Here is a 14,574-nt window from a genome sequence, read left to right as displayed (position 1 = left end):
GGCAAACTCTGCATACGTCTGATTCCACCCTTTCTTTAAATTTCTGAACTTTTGTCTATAGGCCTCAGGTACCAATTCATAGGCCCGAAGAATGACCTCCTTTACTTTCTCATAATTCTCAGACTTCTCCTCCTCCATGGACAATGCCGCATATGCCCGTTGTGCCTTCCCTTTTAACACACTTTGTAACAACGCCACCCACTGATCTCTGGGCCACTTCTGACTCACTGCCACCTTTTCAAAATGCAAGAAATAACTATCAACATCCGTCTCCTCAAACGGAGGTACTAACCTAAACTCCCTACTAACATTAAATCTCTCCTCTCCGTCTGGCCCTTGAGCTCTTCGCTCTTGCCTTAACTTCTCCATGTCCATCTCATGTTGCCTCTGTTTCTCCTTCTCCCTTTGGTTCTCAGCTCTTTCCCTCTTCTTTTCAGCTCTTTCCTTCTCCTTTTCAGCTGCTTACAGCTGTTTTAACTTAACTTCATGTTCCAACCTTAATTTCTCCAACTCGAACTGAGCCGTCCCACTAGCTGGTACCCTTTCAGAGATATTTTCCAATACCTCAGCCGAAAACACATTCTTCACAATATAATACTGAGTTATGGCCCTCCGCACCTCCCGCTTTTTCATTGACAACCTCACCTCTGCGAGATTTAGTCCTTTCGCAATATTTATCAAGTCCGACTTTGTGGCAGCCTCTAGCGCCTCCAGAGTCGGGTTTTCTATGAATTCGTCTACGTCCATCTTTGCTGGTTTCCCGTCTGGTTACCCGCGCAACCAGATCCAAGTTTGGACTTAAAAGCCCGATTTACTGGCCCTCCAATTTGGTATCAAATCTCGAGACAAGGCCCCACATTGTTACGAACCCCGTAACTGGGTCACTTACCAGCAAAGATAGAGACGTTTGTCGAAGTCTGATGATACTATTTTTAACAGTATTTATTAGTAAAAATACACAAAAATAATATCAGTGCAAATACACAGATAATATACGTCGTCAATCCTAAATCTAAAAGTGCGGGTATAATAATAATCAATAGGAAATAAGCTCTATCGTTGTCTAGGGGATAATGTATTGTCCGATGGAAATATAAAGTTCACTCAGTTCATGCAGGCTGCAGCCGTTGGGGACCGCTGTGCTGCAATTGTTGGAGAGAGAGAGAGAGAGAGAGATAGGATGGGAACAGTTACTGCTACGGGTTTTTTCCAACCTTCCTTTATGATTTCGATCCATCAGGTGTCTCGTTGCCGTGGCCGTTCAATTGTGACCTCTCCTTTAGCTAAACAGTTCTTCCATGGTGAGCTCGCCACCCCAGGCAAAGGGAGCACGCACACGAGCCCCCACCGGCTTTCGCTATTAAACGCTGTCACGGGATTTCTAGCGTTTCTCCTGGTGTGTCTATAGGGGTTGTTCCCCAGACCCCTCTTTTATCCTTACTCATGGGGTCTCAGATGTCGATCAGGTTGGGATGATGCAATCCCTCAACCAGACCACTCTGGTTGTCCCCTGAGGGGTTTCAATGAATAGTACAGTACTCAATACACAATTCCTTCTCCAAGAGACAATAGCAGTAATCAGTGGTTCCGTTCCGTTTATGTCAGGAGACATTCCAAACCTTGTGTATTCTGGATGTCTCTCTCTCATTTCCTGGGTCTCAGACCCGAAATAATAGCGAACTTGCGATTCTCAAAAAGGAGGGGGCGACTTTGTACCCTTCGGCCCCTCAGAGTTACTTCACATTCATAACAATTTGCTTTCCTATAGTTATAGTCCTAGACTATACAAGACTATGAACTTATAGATCACATGCTCTCTCTAGCAAGGAAGAGAACCTGCCATTTCTAAAAACTGACTGGTAATTCCAGAACATTATATATGATTCAGGGGGCAAAATGAGATGGGAAATAACTGTTGCCTTGTTGAGCACATTTTAAGCATTTCCTTCATCACTGTAGCTTTAACTGTGTGAAATCTTATTAATGTCAATCATTTTCATTCAGTTGAGTGAGTCTCCCTCTCTGTAGTGGGATCTCCATGTCAGGCCAGATTAGAACATATTACCTCAAACTATATAATAAATCATTTGCAGGCTCTTATTGTTCAGTGAGTAGCATTCTCACCCAAACCAGGAATTATTGGTTCATATCTCAAGTTTGAGATCTGGGTTACCATTCCAATGCAACAGTGAAGAATTGTTGCAATATTACCAATGTTAGAGATGCTGTTTGAGGTGGGATGTTACTTTGAAGTGAAGAAAGGCTCAAGTGAATATATAGAATGAAATATTTCATTACTAATTCATAGTAGAATAACAAAGTTACCCTCTATCTTCTGGGAACCCTGTATCCTCTAGAAACAGGTAATATGCTGATCTCATTGCTGGTTTAGGGCCTGAATGCCTGCGTATCGGATCCAATACCCTGTTAAGCTCATAAATAAATTTTCTTTCATCACTTCATCTGAAGATGGTAAAATATATTTGTTCTCAACTATTCAGATGCTTCCTGTTACTTGTTAACTGTACAGACTCCAGATTAAGTAGTGTAAACACACTTAAGCTTACACTACACTAAAATGAAAGCATTCATTTGTTGCTATTATAATAACCTGAGTAACACAAGCTTTGTTAGCTCTTACTCAAGCAAGCAATTGCTTCAAAGTCAAGGGTAATCTTCTGAAACTTAATGCAAGAAATTTTTGCTTTAGTCAACAGGAACTTATTCTTCATCAACAGCTGACTGGAAATGTTCATTTCTAATATTGGATATTGGTATCTCATTCTGTGCATGATACTATTGAGGACAGAGAAAGTTAATTACACCAGCCACCCTTGTTAAGCACAAGAGAAGAGCAAGAGGGAGGCAGCAATGATACAACCCATGCTATTGAAAAAGGATCTATTGCTCAACCAAAAATCAATATCTGTACCCGGCTGGAAGCCCAAGAGTTAATTCACCCACACTATTCCTTCTCAGTTGCCTTTCTAATATACATGCTTCTTCACATGGGACCTGTTACCCGATAATGCAAATCAGGGGCATGCTGTATCAATTGGGCCTCAGCTCCATCGTCCTCTGGGGTTAAGCAGGATGCTGTCAGGGCCATCATACAGCTGAAGCTTGAACTAAAGAGACCATTTCAAATAAGCTTTCCAAAACTTCATGCAGCCAAGGCTACAGTAGTGTTTCTCCAGGAACAAGTAAGGCACAGACTCGCTTGTCCCAGACTTCTTCTATTTATGAATACCTCAGAATCCTTGAGCTCATTGGATAAAATATGACCCCCAACCCATTCCTGAGGTTCAACTTTTCAATTATCATGACACCTCCCTGAAGGAGCAGCACAGAATTAGAAGTTTTCAGAACACTTCCCTGGAAAAAGAATGTTAAAAGAAAATAGGAGAATGCCTGCTAGAACATTAAGATCGACGTTGACCTTCTGTATCAAATTCTCCTTTCTCCTCTGAATCCTACCAACCCCAAGTCTGAAGTCACAGAATCATAACAACTTAAAAGACCATTCAGATCACTGTTTGTGCTGTTAGTAGAGCATTAAAGAGGCAAACTATGGGATCATACAAATATTTAAAATTGAATTTGCATTTGATAGTCACGGCATAGAGTTAAATTTCTATAGTATGTCAGTTATTAACCATTTTATTAAGTGCTTACCAGAATTCACCCTTTTTCTTAAAAACTTGTGATCCCTCACTTTCAGTTAAAAAAAAAGTGAGAACTCTTGCAGTGACAGGTCTACTTATGCAGAATGTTAAAGAAGCCCTAAATGAATGCTTATGAAATAACATCAGAGGCTCTTACCTATGTGTCTTCATATGCTTTTTACAATTCATGGAAGTCTTGAAAGTTTTCTGACAATAGGGACACATGAACGGGCGCACCTCACTGTGGGTGGACATGTGCCTCTTCAGGCTCCCATTGGTGGTGAAAGTTCCATCACAAATCAAACATTTGTAGGCCTTCAGACCAGAATGTGTCCGGATGTGTGACTTAAGGACCCCAGATGAAACAAAGGCTCTGCCACATTGTGAACATTTGAAAGGTTTCTCGCCCGTGTGAGACCTGAAATGAGGACAAACCAGCTGACTACACCCATTAAAACAATTTTACTACAGTATTCCAAAGTAGCAAATCTTAATTTTTCCTCCTTTGTTTTATCATTTGTGATAGTAACCACAAAACACAAGATAGTTATCAATTAATTCCAACTGGGAATTCAGGAGGACTATCTTTACCCTGAGAGTAGGTTAATGTGGAATTTGCTACCATTTGCAAAAGTTTAAATGACAACCTAGATGAACGAAATCTAGATAAGGACGCTAATGGGAAAGAAACAGAAGGAGAACTGATGGGATTATCTCAAAATAGAGTGGAAAGGGGCTCATGTGGGCCATGAGACACAGTCATTGGGTAGAATAACATGTTTTAGGGTGTAAATTCAAAGTAGTTTTACAAGATAATAACACAAGGGAGATATGCAGAGAGTTATCATGTTTCAAGTGAACAATGCTTTTCTCAGACCTTTAAAGTGCTTGCTTGCTTGCTTAGAAGCCAAAGTCTGAACAGAAGATCTCTGGTGGAGTTTCCATTTTGGGTGCAACTTGCAATCAGATGAAAAACATTATACTGGTTGTAATAACTTTCCACAGTACATCTGTCAACTTTTTACTCCAACACATTTACATAATCAAGACAAAATCCACCAGGTTTTAAATAGTAATTATTTTGGTTTCCTATTTCAAAAAGATCCTAAATACAGGGTGCTGACTTTATCCAATTTCATTTGTGCAACTGAATATACATTTATTACAATAGTATATTTATTCAAGAGTTTAATCCATCACAAATAATCAGATTTAAAACAGAAACAAAAATTACTTGTAATAAAATTACAGAATCATGTACTAACTGTGCTAAGTACATACCATTTCAGTTTCAAAATTATAAAAAAGAAATGAAAGCATCTAAGAAAGAGAGGACAATAAAAGTACATAGAAAAGAGGAAGTTGAATTCACTGGTTCATTACAACATAGGAGGTTGAATGAAGAGTTAAAATTGGCATGTCGCAAAGGTAATGATACAGTTGTCATGGGGGATTTCAACATGCAAGTAGACTGGGAGAATCAGGATGGTACTGGACCCCAAGAAAGGGAGTTTGTGGAGTGCCTCCGAGATGGATTCTTAGAACAGCTTGTACTGGAGCCTACCAGGGAGAAGGCAATTCTAGGTTTAGTGTTGGGCAATGAACTGGATTTGATCAGGGACCTCGAGGTAAAGGAGCCATTAGGAGGTAGTGACCATAATATGATATGTTTTAACTTACAATTTGAGAAGGAAGAAGGGAAAATCAGATGTGTCAGTATTACAGTTGAACAAAGGGAACTATGGAGCTATGAGGGAGGAGCTGGCCAAAGTTCAATGGAACAATACCCTAGCAGGGAAGACAGTGGAACAATGGCAGGTATTTCTGGGAATAATGCAGAAGGTGCAGGATCGGTTCATTCCAAAGATGAAGAAAGATCCTAAGGGGAGTGAGGGGCAGCCGTGACTGACGAGGGAAGTAAAGGACAGTATAAAAATAAAAGAGAAGTATAACATAGCAAAGATGAGCAGGAAACCGGAGGACTGGGAAGCTTTTAAAGAGCAACAGAAAATAACAAAAAAGGCAACACGCTGAGAAAAAAATGAGGTACGAAGGTAAACTAGCCAAGAATATAAAGGAGGATAGTAAAAGCTCCTTTAGGTATGTGAAAAGAAAAAAAATAGTTAAGACCAAAATTGGGCCAATGAAGACAGAAACGGGTGAATTTATTATGGGGAACAAGGAAATGGCAGATGAGTTGAACAGGTACTTTGGATCTGGCTTCACTAGGGAAGACACAAACAATCTCCCAGATGTAATAGTGGCCAAAGGAACTAGGGTAATGGATGAACTGAAGGAAATTTATATTAGGCAAGAAACGGTGTTGGATAGACTGTTGAGTCTGAAGGCTGATAAGTCCCCGAGACCTGATTGTCTGCATCCCAGGGTACTCAAGCAGGTGGCTCTAGAAATCGTGGATGCATTGGTAATCATTTTCTAATGTTCTATAGATTCAGGATCAGTTCCTGAGGATTGGAGGGTGGTTAATGTTGTCCCACTTTTCAAGAAAGGAGGGAGAGAGAAAACAGGGAATTATAGACTGGTTAGCCTGACGTCAGTGGTGGGAAAGATGCTGGAGTCAATTATAAAAGAGGAAATTACGACACATTTGGATAGCAGTAGAAGGATCAGTCCGAGTCAGCATGGATTTATGAAGAGAAAACCATGCTTGACTAATCTTCTGGAGTTTTTTGAAGATGTAACTATGAAAATGGACAAGGGAGAGCCAGTGGATGTAGTGGACCTGGACTTTCAGAAAGCCTTTGATAAAGTCCCACATTGGAGATTAGTGGGCAAAATTAGGGCACATGGAGAGGACTGACATAGATTGAAAATTGGCTGGCTGACAGGAAACAAAGAGTAGTGATTAACGGGTCCCTTTCAGAATGGCAGGCTGTGACCAGTGGGGTACCGCAAGGTTCGGTGCTGGGACCACAGCTGTTTACAATATACATTAATGATTTAGATGAAGGGATTAAAAGTAACATTAGCAAATTTGCCGATGACACAAAGCTGGGTGGCAGTGTGAAATGTCAGGAGGATGTTATGAGAATGCAGGGTGACTTGGACAGGCTAGGTGAGTGGGCGAATGTATGGCAGATGCAGTTTAATGTGGATAAATGTGAGGTTATCCACTTTGGTGGCAAGAACAGGAAGGCAGATTACTATCTAAATGGAGTCAAGTTAGGAAAAGGGGAAGTACAACGAGATCTAGGTGTTCTTGTACATCAGTCAATGAAAGCAAGCATGCAGGTACAGCAGGCAGTGAAGAAAGCTAATGGCACGCTGGCCTTTATAACAAGAGGAATTGAGTATAGGAGTAAAGAGGTCCTTCTGCAGCTGTACAGGGTCCTGGTGAGACCCCACCTGGAGTATTGTGTGCAGTATTGGTCTCCAAATTTGAGGAAGGACATTCTTGCTATTGAGGGAGTGCAGTTTAGGTTCACAAGGTTAATTCCCGGAATGGCGGGACTGTCGTATGTCGAAAGATTGGAGCGACTGGGCTTGTATACCCTGGAATTTAGAAGGATGAGAGGGGATCTGATTGAAACATATAAGATTATTAAGGGATTGGACACACTGGAGGCAGGAAGCATGTTCCCGCTGATGAACATGTGGCCTCTAGTCCAGAACTAGAGGCCACAGTTTAAGAATAAGGGGTAGGCCATTTAGAACAGAGATGCGGGAAAACTTTTTCACCCAGAGAGTGGTGGATATGTGGAATGCTCTGCCCCAGAAGGCAGTGGAGGCCAAGTCTCTGGATGCTTTCAAGAGAGAGTTAGATTGAGCTCTTATAGATAGCGGGGTCAAGGGATATGGGGAGAGGGCAGGAACGGGGTACTGATTGTGTATGATCAGCCATGATCACAGTGAATGGCGGTGCTGGCTAGAAGGGCCAAATGGCCTACTCCTGCACCTACTGTCTATTGTCTATTCCAACCACAAATCTGTGCTGGCCTCAGTAGAACATTAAAGAAAGGAAAATTAAAGGATTAAGCAAATATTAAAACTGAATTTGCATTTGATAGCTATGGCTGTAGAGTTAAATTTCTATAAGAACTGAATTTTTATTTGATAGACATGGCTGTAGAGTTAAGTTTCTATGGCATCTCTTTTTAAAAGTCATTTAGCTTTTTATCTAGTACTTGCCAGAATGCCTCTCTTTTATTATTTGAAATTATGAAAGCAAAACTTTAGAAATGTAATGATTAATTTGTAACAAGAGCATGAAACAGAGTGCTCTACATAATACTGTGTGCAAGATTCAAGACTGTTTAATGTACACAAGGATAAAAGAGGACAAAATAATTGTTAGTCTGGATCCAATGCAGCACAAAAATACATCACAGTAAGAAAAAGAACGTAATAATTAAAAAACACCATAAATATATAAGATATGAAGTGAAAAAGAGTGGTAGCTTGGTCGCAAACATTTCATCACCAGTCGAGGTGACATCATCAGTGCGCAATGAGTGTTGTTTCTGTCACGTGCTCACATTTATATTGATCTGACCTGCTGTTCTGATTGGCTGGCTGCCGCACCGGGTCCTGGCAAACAGGACAACTGAGTGATCTCTGCTAGCCTATATCTCTGGTTATCAGTCGTTGTGAACATTGGTTCCCCGGGCGTCCGCGGCCCACCCCTCAGCTCCAATCCCGCAAACGTATAGGTTCGTAAATTGCATCCAGTTCAATATACTTGTCAATAGCTTTCTGTTGAGAACCAAGCTTCTAAAAATTCTCTTGATTTTTAGTATTGTGCTTCCGCCAGGATTTTTTCCTCCGAAGCATTCACATGCAATGGCTATCCAAAAAACTTCATCAGAAGCTGTTCGTCCAGAGTAACAACTCCTACTGAACAGACAAGAAACAGGTTAACTTTACTGTTCATCAGGAATATTTCCAAAATGACAGCAGGACTGCTCCAACCACAGGGTACGATGGTAGCACACAATCGGCACAACAATCAGAACGCTTGTCTTGAGATCCAAAGATCCAACAGCCCACATGGAAAGAACAAATGCAATATACCAAATTCAATGTGGAGACTACCCCAAACACTATATAGGACAGACGGAGAGAAACCTATCCACAAGACTACATGAACATATGATCATCGTAAGACATAATCCTCTGTCATTCATCGCAGTACATGAAGAGCAAGAAGGACATAAGCTCATCTAAGAAACTACATAAAACCTGGCGGAAGCACAAAACAAGGAATCAGGAGAATTTTTAGAAGCTCAGTTTTCAATGTAAGTCTCTATTAATAAGCACATTGAACTAGACACAATTTATGAACCTATGCATCCGCGGGATTGGGGCCGAGGAGGTCAGCCGTGAACACCATAGGAACCAATGTTCAAAATGACCGATAACCAGGGATACAGGTCAGCAGAGACCACTTACTATCTGGTTGGCCAGTACCCAGCGCAGTCTAGCAGCCAGCACGGCAGCCAACTAATCAGAAAAACAACACCGGACCAAATAAAAGCGAGTACTCGGCAGAAACTCCACTCAATTGCACAATGATGATGTCATCTCGAATGGTGACGTTTGCGACTAAAATCCAGGCTCGGTGAACAACCCTACAGACACATATACATAAGATAGCATATTAACGTAGATTGATTGTACGTCCATAAAGTGATGCTAGGCACAGGAGAGTCTGTACATAAAATGATAAAGTAGTGGTGGTGGGGTACGGTAGTAGGTTGAGGTGCTGATCAGCCTTACTGCTGGGGGAAAGTAACTGTTTTTGAGTCTAGTGGTCTTGGCTTGAATGCTACGCAGCCTCCTCCTTGAAGGGAGTTGGATAAAGAGTCCATGATATTGCTGGTCTTTTACCAGCATGCTTCTGTATACATGCCCTTGATGGTAGGTAGGCTGCTGCCAGTGATGCTTTGGGCAGTTTGGAATACCTGTTGGAGAGCTTTCCTGTCAGGCACAGTGCAGTGTCTGTACTAAACAGTGATGTAGCTTGTTCGGATGCTCTGTATTGTACATCTGCAGAAGATCATGAGTATTGACATGCATAGTCCAGTTCTCTTCAGCTTCCTCAGCCTCCTCAGAAATTAGAAGCTTTTGCAAGTTTTCTTGATTGTGCAGGATGTGTTCTGTGACCAGCAGAGGTTATGCGAGATGTGCTTTCCCCAGTTGTTTGAAACTGCTCACAGTTTCCATTGCTGTGCCGCCGATATAAAGAAGGGTGCGAGTGGTACGAGTTCTCCTGAAGTCGATAACCATCTCCATCATCTTGTTGACACTGAGAAAAAGGTTATTTGCCAGACACCACGCCTCAAGCTCTTCTATCTCCTCTCTGTAGGCTGTCTCATTGTTGCTGCTGATGAGCCCCAGTATTGTCGTGTCATCAGCACACTTGACAAGGTGATTACTCAGGTATTTAGCCATGCAGTCATATCTGAGTAGCGTGTACAGCAGTTGGCTCAGCACACAGCCCTGGGGAGCACCCATGTTACTGATGATGGAGAGGAAAAAGTGATTGTGCATCTGATGTCTATTGGTTAGGAAGTCCAACACCCAGTTGCAGTGGTGTATTTAGACAAATTCAACTACAAATCTGGTAATATTTCTACCTTTATCACAAAAACCTGTATTAATAACTTTCAAACAAGGACTGAATACACACACGCACACACGAAACAATTTCATGGCTTTGAGGAAGACCTTAAGAATAGTTTTATTGAATAACTCTTCTAAAGAACCAGTATAGTCATACTGAAATGACTGCACTAAATTTAAAAATGTAATCTATATTGGTGTCAGCGATATAAATTGTAAGCACAGCTTCTGGATCAACAAAACACTTCAAACAAGCAAATGTTACCACTCCTACCTGATGTGTTGTTTAAGATGACTAGACTTTTTAAATCCTTTGTTGCAATAAGCACATCTGTATGGCCTATCCCCACCCAGTCCATCAGTTATGATGCCATTGGCCAGATAATGACTGTACAATTGGCTATTCCGTGGTGTTTGTTGGATGAGGCCTACGGTGAAAAAAAAAGTGAAGTCTTTAAGTAAAATTAATTTTCATACACTTTGAAAGCTAGTTATATATTCATAGCACCTTTTCAGACAAGCAAAAAAGCTACAACAAAAACACTTATGCAAGAAATCAAAATGATGTTACTAAGGTACGCAACAGGTGCTCAACATGCTACGTAATTAACATTTAGCCATTATATCAAATTCCCAGTACTCTTTGGTTGATTCCAGAGTACAAACATTACAAGCAAACCTCTACCTAATTACATACTTATGGTGCAGTAGAACAGCATTTTGTAAAAGCATTAAGTAAAGGCAAAACAAGAAGGGGTACAAGATGAACAATTAGAGTATTGGGCAAATTCTACTTCAATACAGCAAACAATCTTGTATTCCAACTGAACTTTCAAAGGGAGAATTTGATATTAACACCTTAGTGTAAAGTAATGATGTCTAAACTGGAAGAGCACCCTCTACTGTGATATTTCAATTTACATCAGCCACACACTGCACATTCGTGTCTTTGTACTGTTTAGTTAAAACTCGGGTTCCTGCCCAATTTAAAATTAAAATTCAAAAACTATACCAGAAGTACCCTGCAAGTTATGGAAGAGGTGCTAATTTGGGTGGGAAACAAATAGCAAAGAAAATCTTTTATTCAACAGAATAATAAAAGCTACACTTTTTCTTCTCTGAGAAGAGATTCTGCCCAAAAAACATTATCTTCTCATTTTCCCTGGCACCAGGAGAAAAACAAGCTAATGACAACAAAATGGCTAAATAATTAGGCAGACTGCCTTGGAGTGTGCAGTCTTAAGTGTTCTGCACTATTTAGATTTTAGTGGGTTGCAGCAAAATATATTACACAAAATTCACCTCACAAGCCTCCCAAAAGATTGGATCAGATAACTCTAGCTGTGACCAGCAACTCCAAAGAGAACTGCCTGCACGTACCCAAACTCAGATACAAGCCCTGTTGTTAAGACTAGAACATATTAAGTGACAGATGCTAGTGCATCACATTCTCAATTCCACTACTAATCTCCATATGGAGACCAACAGCACAGCCTTGTTCAACTCTTTCATCCCAGCCAGGTAGATCTGACATAGGATCAGATTTCAATGGGGATTACTGGTGTAGAGGTGAAGAACAAGGTTATTTATTTTTCCATTTAATTTGTTTCAACGTTTCCACTTATTTCTTATTAAAACTAAATTAATGAAAATTTAATTTAAGTTATTAATTAATAAAAAATTAAAACTGAACTGATAATAATTTGTATGAAATTGAATAGTATTTAATGTGTGCAAGCTTAATTTTCAGCTGTCTCTGAATATCAGAAATGTTTAACAACTATTGCGAAAACCCTGAAAACTTTGACACAAGAGAAGCCTCTAACTTTCTCTCATCTCAATGAATCCTCTGAGCAGGATCTCAGTAAAATGCCTCCTCACTACCAAGGTCTTGCTGGACACTTCCAAAATAAAGTCACCTCAAGTAGTTCATTCCAGGTAAGAACAGGCAACCACCAGTCTAGAGTAGAGCACAAGCAGCAGGCTGAATTTATCTCAATTTGCCCCAGTCCACTCATTCCTTTCTACCTCTTCCTCTTTATATACTTATCTACCCCTTAAACCGATGTTATTCACACATGGTACCAAGTTAACACACCCAACACCCTGTAATGAGGCCTGAATATTCTTTTTTTTTTCCTAAAAAAAACTATTTGGTTTTATGAAACCTGGAGTGCTTTTTCTACTTTTTCTATATCTATTTTATGAAACTTTTAGAATTATAATAATGAATTCCTCCAATATGTCTTCTTTCTGAGTGCCTCTTCTTGAAAGAGACACAAAGCTTGTTCAGGTTCTCTGCAACAGATGTATGATTTGTGCACCTATAGTCATGTCACTGATTCTTTTCAAGGCTTTCAAAGGTTTGTTAGTTTTCCATGCAAACTTAGCAAAATAGAAACACTTCAAAATGAAGCAGTTCCTTATTAATTAATTTATTCATTCAAGGGCACTGCAAGAACGTTCAATATGTTTAAGAATGTTTTTGCCCAAAAGTGCCACAAAAAACACTTTTTTACTCCTTGCTTAGTGTACATAAATAAAATCATTTGTTTATTGCTATGCAAACTCTCAAGTCAATTGCTGTTGTAAGTATGTTGTGTATGCTGCATTTTGCTGTCCATTTCCACCAAGTCACACATAATGGAAAACTTTACCTGAATCAGTGATGAGGATAGGCTCCTGGAGTGGGATATCAGTTAATGTGACACTGTTTTTTAAAATCCGCGTCTTGGCTGGTTTGCGTGGAAATCTTTTCTTAAGCTGCAAGTTTTTGAAGTGCGAAGCGATGTGACTTTTGCGATGCCCTGAGGTCCTGAACTTCTTCTCACAGTGTGGACAATCAAATGGTCTAGCTCCTAATCACATGGATAGAAGATTGATAGAAAAATGGAATTGAAATATCTGTACAACATGCAGTATTAGTACAAATCTGGGGTGAAGTAAACAACAATCATTCCCTTTCAACTGCACATTTTACCTTAAGAACCTTAGAATTTTAGGAGTGTTCCAAAGCACATTCAATCGATATATTTTTTTAAATCATGGTTTCTCTGCAGGTTACAATGGTAGAGGTGAATATAATTTCTCAACATGGAACAAAAATGCTCAATTCTTTGGCTGTACTGAGTCAGATGATCTTGACCAGAGCTGTGAAAAATAACTCCAACATGGATGCCTACAAGGGAGCTTTTAAATAAAGGATTCCCTCAGAATTTTATGAGTCTGCCCAAAATCTAATAAAGTTTTGTGGAAAGCATATGTTCATTTTCAACCAGACTGAATTCCACACTACACTGGGTGAAGAAAAACAAAAGCATCTTCTATCTATGGCTGAAGCAACCTATAATTCCTTTTCACATGCATTAAGTCCCTGCCGTAAACTAGATATACTCTGAGAAACTATAGAAACCAAACTACAGAGTGTAAGTAACTTGCCAAGTATAAAGATACAGATTTCACAGGACAAGCTGACTTACCCTGTCCCTATAGCTACAAAGTTTTATAAACATTGCCTTAAGCTGTTTGAGCTTTTAAACTGTGTATTCACAGCCTGGATTGACCTCCCTTTGATTTCCCTTCTCCTCCCATGACTTGGCACCAGATCGGCGTGGCTGGAAATTAGAGGTGCCAGGCATGGCTATGCCAACGTGTTGTTCAAAGCCCTCTTTAAAGGATGTCTCTGGATTAGCATTACAATATTTTAAGTAGACTCAGGAGTTACAAAGGTACCTGTATGTAGCCGAAGATGAACTTTTAGACTCCCTTGAGTGGAAAACATCTTTGCACACATGGGACATCGGAATTCCTTGATGCCAGTGTGAGTCTTCATATGCGCAGTAAGGGTGCTTTTTACAGCAAAAGCCCGGAAACACTGAGTGCACTTGTAGGGCTTTTCATGTGTGTGGATACGAATATGTCGTACTAGATCACTGGGCTTTTTAAATTCTTTAGTGCAATATGTACACATATGCCACCTAATTCCATTCACACGGCGGACAGACCCTGTAAACATAATTATAATAATTAAATATTTACAATAACTCATTGAATATGCAGATACAAAATGTACTTACCCTCACTACATCTACCCCATTCTGAGTTCGGGAATAATTTCATAATTTTCCATTATCAGCAAAATGACAGAAGTGTGAAATTAAGTACATTTATCTTGGACAATTTCAGCACCATTCAATCCTAACTTTTAGATTCACTCTTACTTGGCTTTAAACCGTAGTTTTTTTTCCATGGACCATGACCATAAAGTAATTGTGCAGCAAAATTACTCGTTTACTGACTTGTTTATAAAACAGTGATAAGAAGGATG

The 14,574-nt window shown here is 40.0% G+C and overlaps 1 protein-coding gene across 4 annotated transcripts in view; it reads right to left on the bottom strand.

Annotated features, from left to right (window-relative positions):
* Nucleotides 1-14,574, bottom strand: part of LOC140730323 (zinc finger protein 236-like) — a 161,454-nt gene that overhangs the window by 70,897 nt on the left and 75,983 nt on the right. For all 4 annotated transcript variants that reach the window (XM_073050576.1, XM_073050586.1, XM_073050604.1 and 1 more), the window contains 4 exons: nucleotides 13,980-14,252; nucleotides 12,905-13,105; nucleotides 10,522-10,675; nucleotides 3,823-4,083 (listed from right to left, as the gene is read on the bottom strand). In XM_073050576.1, the coding sequence (XP_072906677.1) occupies nucleotides 3,823-4,083; nucleotides 10,522-10,675; nucleotides 12,905-13,105; nucleotides 13,980-14,252 (889 nt within the window). The remainder of the gene's footprint in view (nucleotides 1-3,822; nucleotides 4,084-10,521; nucleotides 10,676-12,904; nucleotides 13,106-13,979; nucleotides 14,253-14,574) is intronic.

This window comes from Hemitrygon akajei, chromosome 1 (genome assembly GCF_048418815.1).
Source record: "Hemitrygon akajei chromosome 1, sHemAka1.3, whole genome shotgun sequence".
Classification (NCBI taxonomy): Eukaryota; Metazoa; Chordata; class Chondrichthyes; order Myliobatiformes; family Dasyatidae; genus Hemitrygon; species Hemitrygon akajei.
The sequence above is the reverse complement of the archived record's forward strand: the minus strand, read 5'-3'. Positions and strand labels throughout refer to the sequence as shown.